The 15,558-nt window shown below is 40.4% G+C and overlaps 1 protein-coding gene across 1 annotated transcript; it reads right to left on the bottom strand.

Moving 5' to 3' along the window:
- Window positions 1-12,995: 12,995 nt before the first annotated feature.
- On the bottom strand, window positions 12,996-14,652 carry LOC147865862 (UPF0481 protein At3g47200-like). Its single transcript, XM_087316209.1, has one exon. The coding sequence runs from the start codon at window positions 14,516-14,518 to the stop codon at window positions 13,082-13,084; it is 1,437 nt and encodes a 478-aa protein (XP_087172335.1). The 5' UTR covers window positions 14,519-14,652; the 3' UTR covers window positions 12,996-13,081.
- Between the last annotated feature and the right edge of the window lie 906 nt (window positions 14,653-15,558).

The raw sequence follows: 15,558 nt of genomic DNA, 5'->3' as shown, positions 1-15,558 counted from the left end.
TTTACATGTAAGGTTGATTTCCTTGTTGATATTCTCTTAAACTTCTTCTTGGTGGGCACAAACTTAGCTAAAGAAATTTGTGTTTGAAGGGTATTCTGGTAAATAGGGCTTGTAGATTTGAGTGTATAATTACTTTATAAAGTGTATTCTTTTATTACATAGGGGTAGTTTAGTAAATTTGAAACTTTCATGGGCTTTCTGGTAAATAGATGAACTTCTAGGGGTATCATGGTACTTTTGCCAATAATAAATAATTCAAGGTATAATTTTAGAAATCCTCAAGGTATGATTTTAAAATGCCGCCATATTTAAATATCTTAAAATATAATCGTTACACGCTATATCCATAAAAGCATATTAATTCATTAATCATTCCATGATATGTTTATTCTAACTCACAATTTCATATTAGGAAATATAGGTAAAAACAATGGTGATTAATAGATTTATAAGTCAAATGTGTAGAAAGTTGAAAGTAACATACCACTACATTATTGGCCCAATTCATATAAAAAATCGTTCACGCTCGCTACATGTCACTACCAAGTAGGGATCGGCAACGGCTCGGCTTAAGCCTAAGCTGATTGGCTTAGCCGACTTAAAGCGGCTTAGCAGCTCGGCTCGGCTCGGTTTAGGCTTGAACGTTCCTTAACGGTTTGAGCTCGACTTGTCTTGAGCCTCGCCAAACCGACTCAAGTCGGTTAAGCCGTTCACAAACTTTAGAGAGAGAGAAAGAGAGAGAGGGAAGGAGACAACAGATAAGGGGAAAGAGGGTGAGAGAGAGAGAGGTTTCCAAAGCGGCTTAACCAGTTTCCAAGCTGGTTTGGAAACCGGTTTTCAAGCCGTTTACCAAACCGGTTTAGCCTAAACCGGTTTGTGAACTGGTTCGGTTCGGTTCGTCACTACCAAGTAGGGATTGGCAACGGCTCGACTCAAGCCTAAACCGTTTGGCTTAACTGGTTTAGCGGCTTCGCTCCGCTCGGTTTAGGCTTAAACGTTCCTTAACGGTTTGAGCTCGGCTCGGCTCGGCTTGAGCCTCGCCGAACCAGCTCAAGCCTGCTAAGCCGTTTAGAAACTTTAGAGAGAAAGGGAAGGAGACAACAGACAAGGGGAAAGAGAGAGAGGAGAGAGAGGTTTCCAATAGAAAAAAATATTGAATATTAAAAATAAATCACCTCACCCTTTATAAGAATTAAAGAGAACTGTGTAGAAACCTTAGCTCTCCTAATTGTGTTGCATGTGCAAATGCAATAGAATCAATACGACACGCTCTATGGGACTGCCCAAAGACCCATTGAATATGGCGGGGGTTTGGTTGCTTATTGCAATTATGCCAGGTGCAAGGCTTAATCAAGTGGGGAAATGAATGGCTCCTATCCTGGCAGGCCTAGTTGACAGGTATGAGCATCAAGAGGAGGGGATGACTTGATAAAAGCTGGAAAGGTTTTCTTCTCCGATATCGACAATATCCAGTAAACTCATATTAATGGCAAATCTCAAGCTGTATTGGAATTGGTCAACCCAATAACTCTTTGGATTCTATGGAAACAACAATGTAGACGTCTTCTCCAACCAAACCACGCACCCAATAATGTTCATGCAAGAGATATGGAGTGAAGTTGTAGCCACTCTAAAGAGCCAACATGATGGCCTCAAGGGTGGCTCCGATGGAGTTGAACGACAATGAGTAGCCTTCATCCAACAATGGTTGTCCTCTCCCTTTCTTGAGTCAGTGGGCATCCACATAAGATGGAACTATCACGTCCTTACAGGATTTGTATATAATACTCTCATCTATAAAATTATATAACTAATGGAAGGAGTTTTTTTTTTGGAAAAAAAAAAAGAAAAAAAAAGAATTATAGAGAATTGAAAGTGGCTCAATGTTAACTTCACACCATAAGGAATCTATATGAGTAACCTAGAACGAAAGCTAGTAGAAAAATCTAGAACATGGCACAAAATCATGACTTGAGATTACATTATTAGTTATCATACAATTTACAAGCATAAAATCCATATGACACAAAACCATAATTTGGAAAGATAGGAAGACATTGAATTGAAGACTTGCAAACAATTAATAAGTAGAGTATGCAAAAAAAATAAAATCAGTTAAAACTCTATATGAACTAGATAATGGGAATTCTCATTTGATTGATCTCCGTAATTTATTGATTGACATCTATAACTCTAGACTTATACATGCCTTTCTTCTTTCACAGGATAGACGAGCTTATAAAGGCACATGAAGACTCATGGGTGGATGTTTTTGTATATTGATGTCAATGTGTTTTGGTGGGATCCAAACACAGTCAAAGGTGGGACTTTTTATGTATAAATATGTAGTTTTTGTATTAACATGTTTTGTCGAAATCCAAGCATAATCAAAAGTGGGAGTTTTCTATATGAGTGTTAGCATATTCTCGTTTCTCGTCAATCTGATATTTAGGGCCCAGGGGTCACATTTAGAATAGGACATTACGATGGCTATGATGAGACTTGTCCCTCTAACAACTTAAATATCATCTAGTAGGCATACAATAATAATAGGAAAAAATGCATTCAAATTAAGTTACATAATATATATATATATATTATATCAAATTGTTGATCTTTGTTAGATAGTACTTCAAATTGTTTGGCCATGTTTTTATGAGAGTCCATATTAAGATTCTTATTCTTGTGACTTAGTATCTTCCAAGAGTTATAAGAAACAAGACGACAAAAATAAAGTACGATAAGATCCCAACCGGATGAAATGAACAAAAGCTCCACCTCCCCTATTTTTGAGCTTCTTTATGTTTGATTTAGGGTTTGATTTATTGATTATTATCATTATTATTTTGTAGTCGTTCTCTGACAGCCCAAACATATGGGCAATCAAGTAGATGTCTACGCTTCTTGAAATCTATCATTTTCAGATTCTCCAAGTTCTCAAAAATCCTGGCAGTAGAGAATGGATTAACTTCCTCCAAGACCCAAACCAATGTTGTGTTGAGGTTCTCCTTCTTGAATTTGGCTACATTTGGAAACACTTTAATGAGATACATTAGAAATGACATGGGGATTTGGTTTCCCATCAAGAACAAGTCCCTATAGACTTGTTTCGTTATGATTTCATTTTTGCAGAGTGTTAGGAAGTGGTTGTGTTCCTCCATAATTGGGTTTTTTGAATCATTTGCATACACATACTGGGAGAATTCATAAATGAAGATGGTATCGACAATGAGGATAAGTTGGAGGCCGTTCGAATAATGGGTGTCAAGAAAAGAATGGGGATTATGCAAGAGGCGTTCCATGAGCTGTCTCACATCTATTGTCTTTCCTCTTTGCATGAATCTCCACACACACTTCCTTACAAGAATCAACAGAAGATTTGTAAAGCCTGTGATGCAATGGTCCAATGGTCACTAGGGATAGGAATTTTTGGAGCCCCGCTTCTAAAACTATCAAAAAATTAATAGCACAACGTTCCTTTTATGTTTCATCAACTATATTTCTCTACAACTCAAGGCTAGATTTTGTATTTCCCTCACGATCTATAATTCACTATACAGATATTCATTCTTTTTATATTATAATTTAAAACCGAGAGTCATAGAGAGCAAACACCATCCAAAATAGAAACTGTTTTTGAAGATCATACATTACTTTTAACTTCTCAATTCATCCAAGATATAATTTAAAAGATATGGTATTAATGAAAGTCGGTCAACAATGTCGACGAAAACTCTAAAGGCCGTCAAAAAAAAAAAGTGCATCTACATCATTTTAATAAACCATACAAATTTTCGTAAGACTAATAATGTTATGTATTGTATGATTTATCCTCTATACATATAAACATAATGAATGCAATACATTTAAACCTCACGTCGATGCACTACCAGGGGATTTGGAGGTGTCGCAATATTGTTTCGAAGAGAGCTACATAATAGGATAGAAATACTGAGAACATACCCAGAAGCTCGTTTTATGTGGGTGAAAGTCTCCACAAGCAAGGACAAGGCAATATTTTTCACCATTTGTTACTTCCCCCCGAAAGGCTCTTGTTATAATCTGGTTGGCGAGGCGAGATTAGTTGATGAAGGAGTGCCACATGGGCCTTCCCCATACGAACCTCTATCGGATGACATAATCTGATATTCTTCCCAAGGAGAAGTATTCCTTATAGGAGACTTTAATGCGAGAACCCAATCCCGACAATGCACAATATTTCAGATGAATAGAAAACTTAGAAATGGTAAATGTTGATCCTTTAGACATAGACATCACACGTAGATGAAAGGATCAAGGTGCGGACGCCATGAGCTTTGGCCATCATTTGCTCGAGCTTGGTAGTCAGCACCAGATGGTCATATATAATGGTTTAGCCAAGTGGTTGGGCTCGGAAGAGCTCACATTTTTCCCAAATGGAGGAGGGGAAAGCACAGTTGATTATCTAATAGGACGCCCTGAAGCTACCCACATGATTAACTCCTTCCGGGTGGCCCCATGCCCTATTGGTGCGGACCATAGTTTCTTATACTTCGAGCTAAAATGTGATATCTCTAACGTCACTATTGAGAATCGAACTCAACTTCCCATAGATAGGTTCACACTAGCCCATGGACATACCAGGCTAGTTTTCATAGTTTCTTATACTTCGAGCTAAAATGTGATATCTCTAACGTCACAGTTAAGAATCGAACTCAACTTCCCATAGATAGGTTCACACTACCCCTTGGACATACCAGGCTAGTTTTGTAAATAGCAGAAAGGGCGCTTGCCCTAGCTTAGTTGGTATATAAACAAACTCATTGTAACTTAGTGACTGTTGGAAGTCTTATGTAATATATAGTTTGATTATCTCTGTCTTAAGCTCTCACTCTCTCTTGCTCTCTCATTTGTTGACACACACACACACACACACACTCATCTTTCGCTACATTGCAACCACTCTTGCCTTCCCATTTCTTAACATGGTATTAGAGCGTGTGGTTGCCTGATCAAGCATTTTTGACTATGTTGTGCTGCACGCCGACGATTAATAGAACCGGCCCATCGACAGAGAAGAAATCACCATGAATACTCAAATGGGAAGCGCTCTTCCTACCGAGAAGCTCGACAGAGAAGAAATTACCATGAATACTCAAATGGGAAGCGCTCTTCCTACCGAGAAGCTCAACAGAACGAATTTTGCATCTTGGGAATACAAAATGCATCAATATCTTGTCGGACAAGGCTACTAGAGCTACATTGAAGGAGCTCACGAATCACACCCCAACTCAACACATGCCGACTATCCCGCTTGGGAGCAGGCCACAAGCCGTGTGTTGTATTGCCTTGCGTCATGTGTTCATGATCACATGCTTGGCTACATTCGAGAGGCAAAAACGCCGAAGTAGGCGTGGGAAAATCTCAAAAAGATTTTCGCAACCAACATGGTTGCACGCAAGCTCCAGCTTCAATAGGAGCTGAATAGCATCCAACAGAGAGACATGTCAATATCAAGCTATACCTTGAAGATCAAGGAGCTATGCGACGCCCTCGGATCGATCAACGTCGTCATTGATGATGACGAACTGGTGCAGATATGCCTCGGAGGCTTAGCGCCGCATTTTGGCGCGATTAGATCGGCTATTCTTGTAAGCGAGAACCCTCCCTCCTTCTTCGACCTTCAGTCGATATTGCTGGTCGAAGAGAATCACGCCTGGCAAAGGAGCAACGCACCAGATGGTCATATGCTCTACTCCCAATCGAATGATAGAAGGAAGCTCGGTCGAGGTCAGAAAGGTTGCTTTGGACAAGGTTGTAATGATCGGCAAAATAAAGAGCGTAACTCTCACCAATGGCAAACGAATAGAAATGGTCCCAGAGAGTTCGGCGGAAGGGGGAGTCATAACGCCGGACCGAGCAATCACCGAAATCGAGTCGAGTGTGGGTATTGCCGAAAACCCGGCCATTATGAAGAGGAGTGCCGGAAGAAGAAACGTGAGGCAGGCTGACAACTGACAAATTACGCCTCAAACTCTGACTACGGCGACTGTGGCGGAATGTTCATAATGAAGCACGAAACACACTCTATGTCTGCATTTGCGACAACCAGCGCCTCCACTCCTAATAGTGTATGGTTTGTCGATTCGGGAGCTTCCAATCACATGACTTCCCATGAAGATTGGTTTCGGGAATTACGGAAGCCCGAAAGTCCCTGATATGTTGAAATCGGCGATGATACGACTCATCCAATACAGCATATCGGGAATGTCCCGTTCGGAAACGATGGGGAAGAGACCTACCTCAAGAACGCACTACATGTTCCCACCATCACAAAAACTCTGGTCTCTGTCGGCCAGATTGTAGAACAAGGAATGCAGGTACGCTTCAACAACGATGGGTGCTTCATTGAAAAAGGCAATCAAATCATATCCCACGGCAGACGAGAAGGTCGTATGTTCATCCTTGAGTCGAGCGAAGTAAAGTCGGCTATGTACGCAAAGGGCCAGAAAGTCGAAACCGACTTAAAGTTGTGGCACAAGAGAATCGGCCACATCAATCTCTAGAAGCTTCAGAACATGTAGACAAAAGTAGTCGTAATCGGACTCCCGAACATTACGGCAAAGGAGATCACGGGCGTGTGCGAAGCATGCGAATTCGAAAAGCAACGCCATCATCCATTCCCAAAGGAGCAGAATGTAAGCAAAAGGATCTTGGATTTCATACATTCAGACGTGTGGGGACCAGCCCAAACAACTACTTTTGGTGGATGCCGTTACTATGTCACGTTCATGGAAGACTTCTGTAGAAATACCTGGATTTATCCGATGAAGCAAAAGAGTGAAGTGTTCGGCCACTTCTAGAAGTTCAAAGCCGAAGTGGAAAAAGCCACGGGCCGGCATGTATGCTGCCTTCGATCAGATGGAGGCAATGAATATTTTTCGGATGAGTTCTCGGCGTATCTCCGCAAGGAAGGAATCCGACAAGAGTTCATGTGTTGATATACACCTCAGTAAAATGGCATAGCTGAGAGTAAAAACCGCCACATAGTAGAAGTCGCACAAGCCATGATGAATGAGAAGAACTTGGCGAAATCGTACTGGGCAGAAGCGGCGAACACGCCCGTATACCTCATGAATAGGTGCACAACCTCAGGAGTACACGACATAACTCCTCATCAGAAGTTCTTTAGAAAGAAGCCGAACTTATCGCATGTCTACATTTTCAGCACTATCGCCTACGTACATATTCTCGACGATACGAGACAAAAGCTCGATCTGAAGTCAGAGAAATGTATCCTCATAGGATACTCACTCGAACAGAAGGGGTACAAGTTCTACAACCCATCTAACCGAAAAGTTTGCATCAGTCGAGACGTACTCTTCGACGAGTTCGCATCCTGGTACGCACCAGAGAATACTTCGACTCCGCTAAATGTGGATGACACCGAAATAAGAATAGAAGTCGAAGATCGTCTCACGCATATGCACAAAGAAAGCCCAATTTTGACATGGCTATGCGGACCACAAGAGCCCCCAAGTGATCAAAGCACATTCTGGCCAAGTTCACTACTAGACAAAGGCAAGGCGATAATGCAAGAGTATGAAGATCATTTCGATCTCAACAGTGAGGTCGAAGGCCTTGACATCCACACAGACGGCATGAAGAAACCCCTAGAATCCGCAAATGACAAGCCACGCCGATCCACACGTGAGAAGAACCCCGTAAACCGCTACAACTACGACGAGTACATGGCGTATCATTACTCATTCATGATGAAGGTAGTGTCAGTATGGGAACCAGAAACACTTTCCGAAGCCGCAAAGGATCCGCGATGGGTCAACACGATGAATGAGGAGATGGAAGCGTTATGCAAAAACGAGACATGGGATCTCGTTCCTTACCCCCCAAACAAGAAACCAATTGGTTGCAGGTAGATTTACAAGGTGAAGCACAATGTTGATGGTTCCGTAAATCGCTTCAAAGCACGACTCGTTGCAAAAGTCTACGCACAAACACACGGCATAGACTACGAAGAAACCTTTGCCCCGGTGGCAAAGATGACAACAATACGGACCGTAATTGCGCTAGCAACAACAAAAGGGTGGCACCTCCCTCAGATGGACGTGAAAAATGCCTTCCTCCAAGGAGAGCTTGAAGAAGAGGTATATATGACACAACCACCCGGATTCGAATCACGTAATCATCCGCACGTTGTATGCCGACTCAAGAAGCCACTCTACGGCCTCAAACAAGCACCGCGTGCTTGGCACTCGAAGATCACGTAGCATCTTTACCAAGTTGGATTTCGGATGTCAAAATCCGATACATGTCTGTACATCCGAAATGAGTCAGATAGCCCAATAGTCATCATTCTATATGTGGATGACTTGGTTATCGGAGGAAAGAATCTCACCGAGATTAACAAAGTTAAATCACTTGTTTCTAACAGATTCAAAATGAAGGACGTACACGAACTTCATTACTTTCTAGGTATTGAAGTAATTCGGACACTAGTCGGGATCGTGATCTCACAACGACACTACATTCTCAACTTACTCTACAAGTTCGGAATGACAGAGTGCAAACCTGTGACTACCCCCCTTGAATGTAATCTCAAGGTCGATGCCAGCTCTGGCACGGTCGCGAGCGAGTCGACTCAGTATTGTCAACTGATCAGCAGTCTAATCTACCTAACCATTACGCGACCCAACCTCAGTTATTTGGTCGGCCTACTTAGCCAATTCATGCAGAATCCAAGAAACCTTCACCTCAATTGCGCTAAGAGGATACTACGGTATGTCAGCACAACAGTGGATTATGGCATCTTGTATAAGTCGAATATGACCATTCGACTTGAAGGGTACATAGACGCGGACTAGGCAGGATACAAAGCGGATAGATGATCCACATCCGGATTCGTCTAGACATTAATAACCTTCCCCCCCTTAAGTACGACCATGCGACTGATAACACTTTAATCTCTCATGAGGACTGCAATAAAGTAATATGCCAAGAAATATGGCAAATTTATACTCGGTATAAATGGATCACCTCACTAGAGCCACTCCAATCTAAAATGTTGTACTATAAGGAACACTTCATGCACTTCTCTAAGTTAGGTTTTATTACGCAACCAAAATATCTAGATGTATTCTTACCACGTGCACTAAGGGTTGCCATTGGTCAACTTAGAATATCATCTCACCAACTTGAGATTGAGAATGGACGTACTAATGGAGTCCCTAGGGAGGAAATGATATGTAGGTTATGCCACATAGAGATAGAGGATGGGTACCATTTTACATGCAAATGTCCCACCGATGTCGAGATAAGGGAAAAATACCAAGTCATACTTGGTTCCTCTCCCACCCTCCCTAAACTATTAGATATTCTAGATATAAAGAAATTAGGCAAATACATTCTAGAGCTAAAACAACACAGAGAGAATAAGTTACAAAATGTTGACAATAATGTTGCTAACTTTCACCAACATGTAACAAATGGAGTTTTTCAGGAAGAGGGGGAGACAACGAATGTTGACACACCTGCACCACTCGACCTTTCCCTTGATGAGGCAGCAAATCAAAGAAGAACCAGACGTCCTCGGGTGTCGGGTTTCAAAGCAACTCGACGTAACGAATGTTGACACACTTGCACCACTCGACCTTTCCCTTGATGAGGCAGCAAATCAAAGAAGAACTAGACGTCCTCGGGTGCCGGGTTTCAAAGCAACTCCACGTGGTGTGGAAGCAATAATGAAAATAAGGGAACGTGAGCTACACCACCTAGAAGCCATGGCTAGGGCACTCTCTACATTGGGACCACGGGTCACACCCACATCAAAACCATTTGACACCCCAGTTCTTGTCGAGAGGCTTGGGTGGAAATAAAATTAGGCTTAGTGTAAAGTCACTTCCTTTATCGAGTATACCACTTATTTTACACTACTAGAACTCTTTTAGCTTAAGTTCAATTTTTACTTTATTTTATTCTAGTTATGATGACCGGATAAATACTCATTTTGTTGTTAACCAATTGTCTCATGGGCCAAATTTGGCCTTAGAAGACATTAATATATCTTTCTTTCTAACGTTTTGCATATCCACATTTTAACATTTTATTACACTTAAAAGATGTCCGTTTTGAGTTTACAATAGATACCTATGGTAGCATTTATTATTTAAAGTTAATCATATGTAATTGTCCAAATACTAATTTTAGTTAATGTCAATCATTGGTTATCACTCCACGTGGAAATTGTTTTCTTCTTTGCAAACTTGATAGGCAAGCATCATTAGCTAGTTTGTTTTGGTGGGACCCATGAAGACCTCAAGGTCTGAAAATTTTGTAAATTGTTAACATCTTTTCTATAACTTGTCTTCTCACTGAAAACTCACATAAAATCTATATGCCGCAAAACAATTATTTGGGAAGATGGAAGTTGAATCGAAGACTTGTGCTCAAGAAACATCCTTCTCAGGACTAATTGACCCGCTAACTATGCTTTCCCAGATGACATGATATTGCACTCAAATGTGCTTCCTTCACATGATAGACCAATGTTTTTGTTAGAGATATGGTACGTTGACTATTACAAAGAAATCTAGGTACAAGTTGACTATGCCCATGTCATAATCTAGTCTTGAAATCCATATAGTTAGTGCTACCCAAACATAGACGTTTATTCTTAGGTATCTCAATATCATCTTGACCGTTTCCCAATGTTTTTTACCATGGTTTGATAAGCATCTATTCAGAACTCCCACTTCAAATGCATGGCGTAGAGTATTGTTATCCATTTGTCCCACATCATTCATTGGTATTTCTTTAATTCCATGGTCATATGTGTTTATCCCCAGTCTACCACCCGTGTGTCCAAGTTGCCGACATGCAATCCATCTTGGTGATGTTCCAAATCTTCGAACAACTCCTAGATGCGGTTGTGTCCATGACTTCTCTAGTGCTCTTGTCCCAAACCAAGATACCCATCAATGCCGTCCACTTGTCTTGATGTAGCAGGAGAAGTAAGGGGTAAAAGGGGTAAGTGAGGACCTAGGGACATATGTATTGTAATACAAATTACAATACAAAAAGTATGATACAAAATGAACAATAACGTGTAGCCCCGGTGGAAAAAGTTTTTCCTTTAAAGCTACTGAGACAACATCCATATCTCCCTTTCTATAATTGATCCAGATCTGGAACTGCGTTCTTATCACATCAGATTCTGCAAGTGGAGGTAATGGCAGCGCCTTCTCATGATGGTGTTTAGTCCCCATAGCTGGTGTAACCCTGCTATGAACAGTAGTAGTGACAGAATAGGCCCAATCCTGAGCTCCACAGGGATAAAGCTCACCATAGCGGAAGCTTCACAATTGCTAGTTCTCCTCCTCTCCTGGTGTGAAAACTTAAGACTTGGCCAATAGAAGTGAACCAAAGAAGCGTGGCCGTCTTCTCCTTCTTCTTCCTTATTTTATACACCATAGCCAAACCATACATCCAAAATTGTCCACATCTTCTTCTACGTCATCCATGTCATAAATGTTGCTAACGAAATATAATGTACAAATATTTCAGCAAATAAGATTGTTGCATATTACTTGCCAATGCCCATTCTTTAAGGTTGAGCTCTAGCATAAATTTTGGCTATGCACTGTGTGGCTTGAAATGAGCACTCTATGTTGGGGTATCCTAACATTATGTTAGTGTTTCCATCAATGTGTAGATGATTGTTTAATGAGATTCATACAAAATGTATTTTGTTGGCAATTGACATGATAATTGCTAATTTTCTTATTTAACCAATTCCTGTTATGAGATACTCAATAAGAAATTAATCAGGAAATATTTATGGTAAGGTCGATATCATAGTGTATCTAGCATATTAGACCATGTTTTTATGAGTCCATGGACTCTTAGGGTATCCATCATTCCATGTGACTTGCTTTACTTCTACTACATCATCTTCCAATAGTTATGAATTCCTATGGAACAATAACAGAAATAAAGTACAATGAAATCCCAAATAAATGAATAGCACCACACTTCTACAATGAAACAGAATAGCATACTATTTAATTCTAGTAATTAGTTTGGAGTTTGTGGAGCTGGTCCTCTAGAAATGGTATTCTGGGGATTTCAGGTCATGAGCTACCAAGTTGCACTACATAATGCCAAATAGAGAAAATATTGAATATAAAAAATAAGTGATCGAGCACCCTTTATGAAAATAATATAAATTTGAACTATATCACTAACCTACGAATGATCACTAGTTGAAAATTTTATAACATGGCACATAATCATGATTTGATATTACATTATTAATAGCCATGTAGACATAAAATCTGTATGAGAAATAACCATTATTTGGGAAGATCAAAGATCGACGATAAAATCTGTATACAAAAAATATATTGTAGGTTGAAACTCATATATATGGACTAGACGATGGGAACTCTCATTTGATTTATCTCCACTATTGGTCATCTATAACTCTAGACTTTGATATTCCTTTCTTCTTTTACATGATAGACTTTGCTTATTGAGGCACATCCTTATGTGGTTTTGGTGGGATCCATGATGACTCAATCGTGGAAAGTTTACTGTACTGATGTCAACGTGTTTTGATGGGATGCCAAACGTTTCTTGTCAAATTGATCTGAATATTCATTTCTTCTTTCACATGATAGATGAGCTTATCAAGGTAGAGGAAGTTTGTGTCAAGAAGGTGACATTTGTGTACAAATTATAAACCTACTATTCCAGCAAATAAGATTGGTACATATTACTTTCCAACACTCATCCTTTTAGGGTTGACGCATTGTATGGAAACTCTTATATATGTTGGGGTACTTCGTAAGTTCGTAACATTATGTTTGTGATGTGATTAATACGTACATGATTGTCGAATAAGACTCGTACGTAACGTACTTCATTTTAATTGTGACTCTTATTCCTTGTCACTTAAATGTAACTTCTTCCAAGAGTTATGAGCTGCAAATGCAATAATAACAGAAATAACGTATAATGAAATCCCAAATGAGTGAGAAATAACAGAAATAACCAAAGCTTCCTTCTTATTGCCCTTAGGATTAATTTAGTGCTTAGATTGGTAAAAGCCTGCGACAGTATAGCATGTCTGCACTAATGAGAAGAGGAGCAGTAGAAACGCGACAATGAGCGAAATCGTTAGCCATGGCCGAGAGAAATACTTCTCACGAAACTCGACATACATGGCACGCCAAGGGCAATGATAGTGGTGCAGAACATCGGCTATCATGCGGTCCCATTTCTCACACGGTCCATCCGGCACAGTGGTGCACATGTCGTTCCACATCTTGAGCAACTTCTCATCGCTCCCCAAGTGATTCTCGATCACTTCGGCATTTGTCAAGATGGCCACATCCTCCGCTGTGTCGATGAGCGAGTCCATGATGACCGCATACTTAGTGAGCTCACCTCCATCTTTGGAGGTTTGTTCATGTGCAATGAGGTTCCTCAGCGTATCCTCTGTGTAGTCGTACACCACAAGCCGTGGAAGATAGAGCCGAAGCTTTCGCTTTTCGTACTTCATCACTGATATGGAACCTTCGATCGCCCTGAACGAGATGCCGGCTTTAGAGAGCTGCGATGCGGATGGGAGGCGCTCACGCAGTTTGCCTCTAGTCATGGCTTGTTTCGGACAGACAATGTTTAGTGGTATTCGAAAGCTACATGGATTTATGGGATGTTTCTTATTCTTTTGTGATCGTTGTCTGAGGACGCAAATATATAAGCAATCAAGTAGATGATTGCAATCGAGATATTCTGAAGTTTGAAATGGCCTCTCCCGAGCATGCCTGATAGTGAATGGATCAACACAAGTAAAGAGCAAAGCCAGTGCTTTACAGAGTTCATCCTTTTCATCTTTGGAGTTGAGTTTCTTGGGAAATTTTTCAATCAGCTTCAGCAGAAAGGGCATGGGAATTTGGTTGCCCATCAAAAACAAGTCCTTCCATAGTTGCTTTATAGTGATGCCATTATTGCAGAATGCGTTGAAGAAGAAGAAGTCGTAATCTTCCACGGATTCCCAGCCCGTCGTCAGATATATCAAGAATTCATTAAGGAAGACGGTATCGACAGTGACGATAAATTTGAGAGCTTCCTCGCTATAATTGGGAAGGCCCGAATAATGCGTGTGAAGATTACATGGTTCATCGAAGAGGCATTGCATGAGCTGTTCTACATCTGATATCCCATGTCGTCGCATGAATCTGTTCACACACTGTGCCTTACAATCATAAAGAGAAGAGCTACCGCCAAGCCTTTCATACAATGGGCCGATAGTCAGGATCTGAGGGCAATATGATAGTGGCTTCACATCCACTAATGCTTTTGGTGGCTTCGAAATCTTCCAACTTTCGTTAGAGCCATGTCTATTAGCGTTAGTATCAGCCTCATTGATCCTTATAATCATGTCTGCTTTCCATTTCTCTTCTTTAGCACAGCATTTAGATTGATCTATCTGATAGGTAAGGTTGATTTCATTGTTCATAATTCTCTTAAACTTCTTCTTCTTCTTCAGTGGGCACAAACTTGGGATGCTTGCTTGCAGAAATGAAGTACAAGCCCTAGTCTTTTCTCGTAGGAGATAAGAATGGAGAGAAAAATGAGAGATAGATAGATAGATAGATTATATTATCGTCTTCGGATATCAAATATGACCTATGAGAGAGAGAGAGAGAATAGGCAGGAGAGGGGGCACATAAAAATGCCACAATCAGTTCTCGAATGATTGGGCTTGAGATCTCATCTTCTTTTATTCTTGTGATCTTGACTGAGTTGAGTTTCTGAGTAGGTACATAGCTATTGGGAAAGAGTCGTGTACGTAATGCCCAACACTCATACTAGTCATTGGTCCAAAAGTATCATGCCTAGGCGTACTAATTAAACTAGTGGATATAATTAAACTAGTGGATATGTTACAGAGATAACTCTGTTATGATCTGGTGGGTCTACTATGAGATGTTTTGTCCATTGACGGAATTTTTGAGACTTCACAAAAGTATGTTGTGTGTGTAACTAACTGATTGGCAGTTTTTTATGGGAGTTAGGCTCAAAATTGTTGCCTCTTTCTATAAAGTCATGGTTTCCACCGACTCCATTCCTTTGTTCTGATCCTATTAATTTAGATTCCTTTATTTTGGCCATTTACTAGATTCTAAAGCTATGCTTTCATATTAGAGGATGATCAAGATGTGGTGCTACATTAAAAATATAAGTGTCATATTCTTATTAACGTTGCTTAGTTTTTCAATGCCGCATATTTTTGGTCATTGCCATTTCCTCAGACATGATTGTTGCCTATCAGGAACAAGTCCTATCCGTTACTTGTATATATTTTAAAGGTTAAATATTTCAGAGAGCCAACAAGTTCCCTTATTCCTAATGTTGGGGATCCCAAAAAACACCAAAAAGACCCAAAATCAAAAAGAGCGAAAAGATCCAAAGTCGAAAAGAGCAAGATTTCAATTAATGAAGCCATTATACTCAAAGGTTACATTGGCGGAAGGTTGCTTTCTACTGAAAATGACA

This window comes from Azolla caroliniana, unplaced genomic scaffold, assembly GCF_043228905.1.
Source record: "Azolla caroliniana isolate FFs.n. ecotype wild unplaced genomic scaffold, voAzoCaro1.0.p SCAF_3, whole genome shotgun sequence".
Taxonomy (NCBI): domain Eukaryota; kingdom Viridiplantae; phylum Streptophyta; class Polypodiopsida; order Salviniales; family Salviniaceae; genus Azolla; species Azolla caroliniana.
The sequence above is the reverse complement of the archived record's forward strand: the minus strand, read 5'-3'. Positions and strand labels throughout refer to the sequence as shown.

Coding starts and splice junctions, on each gene's coding strand:
- LOC147865862 (XM_087316209.1), bottom strand. CDS start 14,518: ATGAACAATGAAATCAACCTTACCTATCAGATAGATCAATCTAAATGC.